At 38.2% G+C, this 5,588-nt stretch overlaps 1 protein-coding gene across 2 annotated transcripts; it reads right to left on the reverse strand.

The window, feature by feature from the left end:
* Positions 1 to 2,570: 2,570 nt before the first annotated feature.
* On the reverse strand, positions 2,571 to 5,363 carry nkiras2 (NFKB inhibitor interacting Ras-like 2). 2 transcript variants are annotated; one of them, XM_016279465.1, is made up of 4 exons: positions 5,267 to 5,363; positions 4,898 to 5,054; positions 4,577 to 4,818; positions 2,571 to 3,662 (listed from the first exon to the last, which is right to left on the reverse strand). In XM_016279465.1, the coding sequence occupies exons 2-4, from the start codon at positions 4,989 to 4,991 to the stop codon at positions 3,420 to 3,422; spliced, it is 579 nt and encodes a 192-aa protein (XP_016134951.1). In that variant the 5' UTR covers positions 4,992 to 5,054; positions 5,267 to 5,363; the 3' UTR covers positions 2,571 to 3,419. The 2 variants fall into 2 exon arrangements, with proteins under 2 accessions (XP_016134951.1, XP_016134950.1); XM_016279464.1 differs by having other exon boundaries at positions 4,898 to 5,035; positions 5,267 to 5,352.
* Between the last annotated feature and the right edge of the window lie 225 nt (positions 5,364 to 5,588).

The raw sequence follows: 5,588 nt of genomic DNA on the forward strand, positions 1-5,588 counted from the left end.
GCTCTTGATTTTCAGAGGACGGTTTGCCCTTGAGGGAATGAAGCCTGGGGCCTTGAACAGAGCTAACTAACAACAGCCATATTGACACTTCAAGAGGCACAACTCTGCATTTTTTTCTGAGGACATTTTAGAACAAGGACTTTGCTTGGACATGAATCAAATCTCTTATTTGTGTGTGCGTGTGTGTTTTGATAACTCCCAAACGTCAAACTCTTCCCCATAAGTTCCAAGAAAGGATAAATGGTGAATGAGAAATAACACTGGTCCATCACTGGGATACCTTCATGCTTTCTTGAGGCACAAGAAGACGCAACCGCACCATTCCTAGTTGTGCTGTCCTCATGAGGTCCATACAGCAGATATGGCTGGTTATGATACATATGACTGTGACGGTCTCTGGTGGGTGGCTGATTTCACATGTTGTCCAAAAGTAACAGTTTCGAAATATCTTTAAGGTTGTTTGTTGGGATTTTATGTTGCTTTTTTAGTTAAATTCAATCTTTAAGCAATAATGACGGAAACTGGAACCTTTTCAAGAAAACGGAAGATTGCTCTGTTTCTTTCTCTCTCTCTACCTTTTGTGTACATGTTTCTTTCCTCGTTCTCTTAATGTTGTGAGTGCTCTTAATAGTGTGCACAGTGTTCCTATCGCCAATATGGAGGAAATTAGCTTAATATGGCATTTCTCTCCCTTTATTTTACACCGATGGAATCTGTTTGTCACAGGACAGTCATGAAAATGTCCATTGCCAGCAGTGACCAGACAGTGGATGGCATTTCTAAGTTCTTCCATGTTGGTTCTGGGCTAATATGACTTCGATTCACTCTCCCTTTTACTTCCTGCTGTAGTTTGCCTGCCTTGTGCCAAAATATAAATTCCTAAATGCCAAATTTAAGATTTTTTTTCAATAATCCAATAGACTGCACATACAACCTATGAGAGTGAAACTCTCATATGATCAGAAAGCACACAAAAAAAACAGTTTCTCCCGTGAATGTTTAAAAATCATGAAGCCTCGTGTGAAAATGTGCATGTGTGCGTGTAAACTGACATGTGAATTGTGTCCAGTGTTTCTGGAAGATGAAGATTTCAATAACGCTTAAAAGGGACATGGCCAGTATGAAGTAATTTAAATAACGACAGACATATGTTATTTGTTCTTTGTGCTCAATACATTTCTGTCTGTGACTGATCTGAACTGTCTGCTGACTCAAAGGAAAACGTATTTTCATAGGATTTTGCGTCTTGGTTTTCTGACTCATTTGCTCTTTCTCTGTACAGGGTATGGATGAATGCGTGAAAACGAAATAAAGCAGAGAGAGAGAGAGAAATAAATCGATTAGACTTCCACCCCAGTGCTCCGGCTGTTCTTTTGGGGGCTTATGGGACTCGTGGTTATTGACCAGAGGATGGCAGCTTGACATGGCGTCTTGCTTTATAATGACAAACGTGTCGAAACTTCCCAGTTCGATATAAACCCGGCACAACCAGCCAAAAAAGTCTGGTATCCACGATGATACACACAAGCACTCTTTTTCATTCCAATCGTTTACCTCAAAGTGTTTTACCACTTAATTAGATATGATCTACTCAGCGATCGTGTTCAGGTGCACTTAAGAATGATTAAGAATGTTCAGGAAACATTTAAACGTTTGCAAAATAATCAAATCGAATGTCCCCTTAAAGTTTGCATAACCAAGAAAAAAAAAGTAGGTCTAATGTTTCATAACTTAATAGAAATGTTAGCTAACGTTCTCTATTTTGTTAACTGGAACTGTGCGTTTTTTGCATCATGCTGTGATTTACAAAATACACCAATTCACTAAAAAGTATATTAGTATGCCATTATTGAAAATCAATAAATATTTGTATATTGTACCAACCCCCTCCCCCTTCGCACGTAGGTTTCTTTTTGCTGGGCTTATGGGTTGTCAGCCCATTCTTCAGCTCACTGCATGAAAGCATGCAATTTATGAAGTTCCCAGACCCTAATAGAGAGTGACATTTTTGAAACTATGTTTGCAATGTGTGTCGTGTATTGTGTAACAGTGGGTAAAAAGTAAATTTGCATAATGTGAAGCATTTGATCTGTGATCTGTAAACACTATTGGTGCACACTGATGCAAGCCTCATGAAATGAAGGGTAGCTTAAAGCAAGCATTAACCAGACAGACATTCATTCATTACACACAGAGACACACTCTCTCCCTGGCAGAAGTGGAGAGCCCTCTATTATAAGGTCACTGCAGATCTAGCCATGAACGAAATGAAATATCCACTCCGTAAAAAGATAGATAAAGGGCAAATAAAACCAATTCTCCCATTTACTCCCCCTGAAGAGAGATTGAGAGAGACTGCAGATATGTCAGACTTGGGCTCATTCAGTCGGAAGATGGCTGCTGTGCTGTTAAGCAGACAAGCTTTGAACGGTGTACAGATCATGTGCTTAAAATTAATATTGTCTTTATTGAACATTACCATTATTTCTGACCATTGTGTAAAGCTCTAATTTAGCTTTAGATTAGAAAAGATTATTGAGTGTTAAACAATAGCAGTCAAGCAGCTTTATTAAGACGCTCGTACAGTCTTTGTTTTCAGACAAAAATGCTTAATGATGCTTTTAAGCATGTCAAAATGTATTTAAAAGCAATCTCAGCTAAAAAGAAGTAAAATATTCACAAGTCATACATTTTCCATGTAAAAAGAACAGAAATATATTGTATATGCTCACAACTGAAAGCAAACATTATACAATATGAATGACTACTCACAAAATGCAGTGTCGTCAGGTTAAAAAGCACAGTAGTGAACTCTCACTCACAATCAAACAAACACGTGTAAAATTTCACTTGCTAAGGTGTTTTTATGGAATAAATCAGTAAATTTATAGGAATGTGTCTGGCGCAAAATATGAACACCTGAAAATAAGTAAAACATCCATGCAGTCCAATTAATTAAGACATTCTTCTGTCAAGTTCATGTCATAGAAAAGAGCAGTCATCATGGCACAAACGTCATTAAATACGCCTGAATTGAACAAGTCGAATCATCCTAGCTGATTTCACATAAGATGTAACAACTTTTTGCAATGTAGAGGTGTATATATATATATATATATATATATATCAATCAGTGTAAAAACAGTACTTTTTGTCAGTCAATTGCTTCAAGATAAGCATGAGATAAATATATCACATATATCACAGCAACACATGGATTCTATCCTGTATGTTTATGAATATAAAACTTCATTAATGCAGTAACTTCATACAGTGTGCTAAACTTATAATGGCACTCCAAGTTCAAATGTTTTGAACGATATAAAAATGTCACTATTTAGAGATTTGCCTTACATCTCCCATCTAACATATCTTATCTTTCTGTTACTCTGTCAGCTCTGTTGCCATCTTCTCGATCTCTAGCTGTCTAGGGAGCCGCTGCCCTTGTTCTTGTTGCGGCTGAGTGGGAAGGTGGATTTGCTCTGAGGTTGGGTCATTTTGCTGGCCAGATGGACAAAGGGCTCGATGAGCGTTCGTCTGTCGGTCACAGTAACCTCCCACAGCCTGACCTTCTCCTGCCGTGCCCACTGTTGAGCCGCCTCGCTGTCCACCCTCCTCTGATCCTGCAGGTCCAACTTATTACCCACAACAACAATAGTCACCTGTGAGACAGAAAGAAATATTCTTTACATTTTTTTCATGATGTCCACTTATAATGTTAGTAGTTTTTTTTTTGTCATGTTTTATATCAAAATATCAATAAAAATTTGATTCCTCGTTATTTGACACTATAGTTCAAAAATTTGGGGTGGCAAGATTTTTTTTATTGTTTTGCAAGAACTCTTATGCTCACCAAGGCTATGATTATTTGATAAAATATATATATATATATATATATATACAGTAAAACTGTAATATTATGAAATATTAGCAAACACAACAGTTTTTTTTATTTGAATATATTCTAAAACGTAATTTATTCCTGTGATGGCCAAGCTGAATTTTCAGCATCATTCCTCCAGTCTTCAGTGTCACACGATCCTTCAGAAATCATTCTAATATGCTGATTTGTTGCTCAAGAAACATTTGTTCTGCTTTATATTTTTGTACCCAGCTAACAAAAAAAATGTTCAAAGAACGTTTTGCTAATATGAAGGGAACTTTATATTTGATCACTTTGCAAACATGATGGAAATGTTATTTTTAAATTACCTCTAAATGGTCTGTAACGAATAGCAACATTTTAAAAAATCAGATAAGTGGACTTTTATCCACGAATGATGTATAAATAATGTTTTGTGCAATCATTCTATTTTCTCATAACTTTGAGAGAATCTTGCCAGAACGTTGCCCGTTAGCTGGGTAGAAAGTGGCATACATTTTTCAGGATTCTTTAATGAATATACTGTAAATTTCAAAAGAACAGCATTTATTTGAAATAGAAAGCTATTTCAACAACATACGTGTCTTTACTGTCCTTTTGATCAACTCGTCCTTGATGAATAAAAGTATGAATTAAAAAATCAAATCATATGGGCCCCAAACTTTTGAACGGGTGCATAACAAGCACACAGACCTCTTTTTTGTCACGGCAGCGGTCGATCTCTTTCTTCAGAGCCTCCACGCGTTTGAAGGACTCTTTGCTGTCGATGCTGTAGACGAGCACGAAGCCGTCGGCGAAAGTGAAGTAGTGCCGCGGAAACTCCTGACCATCACGCAGCCCGCGCGTGTCGTAAAACCGCACCTGCTCTCGGGTGCCGCGGTCCGTCTCCACAGACCCGATGTAAATGTCCTCCAGTGTCTCCATGGTCTCTGAACCTGCCAAACGGGTACTATGTGAATCTACTCTTCAGTTATTTATTCGGGTTTGAGAAATGCCTGCTGTCACAACACTCACCTACAACATGGTTGGCGTAGAGCAGCTGCTCCAGAACAGCAGTTTTCCCCACTGACCCCTGACCACACACCACCACCTTGCAGCTCTTGCCCATGATCTCTTACAAGCGCTCAGTCCTCATTAAAGTACAGAAATAAACTAGAGAAGTAGTAGAAATCTGTCACAACAAGAGAATAGCTGATGTGCTGTAATAATGTTTTATGCAACGGTCACAAGAGCGCCGCACACACTGGTTTGGATAAACCTGCTGCGCCTTTACATAATCAGATTACTGTATAATTGAATACTAAATTGTATTCATCTTTGATCAATATTAAAATGCATATAGAAGATGACCAAAGTTAACGTTTAAGGAAAGATTTAACTCACCGAACTCTTCCTGTTTATGTCAGATTTCAGCCTTCGACGAAATTTGACACCAGTTCGGTTGAGCTGCAGAGCGCCCTCTTCTGTTCGGAGGACAGCAACATGCCGAACCTGCTCAGTGTTCTAACCACGTTTCATATTTCTAATAACCAATAAAAATGAACTAATAAGCCAAATTAACTAAGGTGAATATGTCAAATTGATGCGCTACTCATTCAGTCCAGTACATGATATTTCTCTTCGGTGTCAAGATCGGTGATGCATTGACCAAAATGTTCATGAGAATAGTTAAACCCCTTAACTGTCAACCCCCCCCCCCCCCCCC

The sequence above is a fragment of the Sinocyclocheilus grahami genome, unplaced genomic scaffold (genome assembly GCF_001515645.1).
Source record: "Sinocyclocheilus grahami isolate Dianchi unplaced genomic scaffold, SAMN03320097.WGS_v1.1 scaffold130.1, whole genome shotgun sequence".
Classification (NCBI taxonomy): domain Eukaryota; kingdom Metazoa; phylum Chordata; class Actinopteri; order Cypriniformes; family Cyprinidae; genus Sinocyclocheilus; species Sinocyclocheilus grahami.

What these genes read in the sequence shown, in the direction of transcription:
- nkiras2 (XM_016279465.1), bottom strand. Translation starts at nt 4,991, where the DNA reads ATGGGCAAGAGCTGCAAGGTGGTGGTGTGTGGTCAGGGGTCAGTGGGG. An exon ending in CTACGCCAACCATGTTGTAG is followed by an intron (nt 4,819 to 4,897) that starts GTGAGTGTTGTG and finishes CCCGTTTGGCAG; the next exon opens with GTTCAGAGACCATGGAGACA. An exon ending in GCTGCCGTGACAAAAAAGAG is followed by an intron (nt 3,663 to 4,576) that starts GTCTGTGTGCTT and finishes TCTGTCTCACAG; the next exon opens with GTGACTATTGTTGTTGTGGG.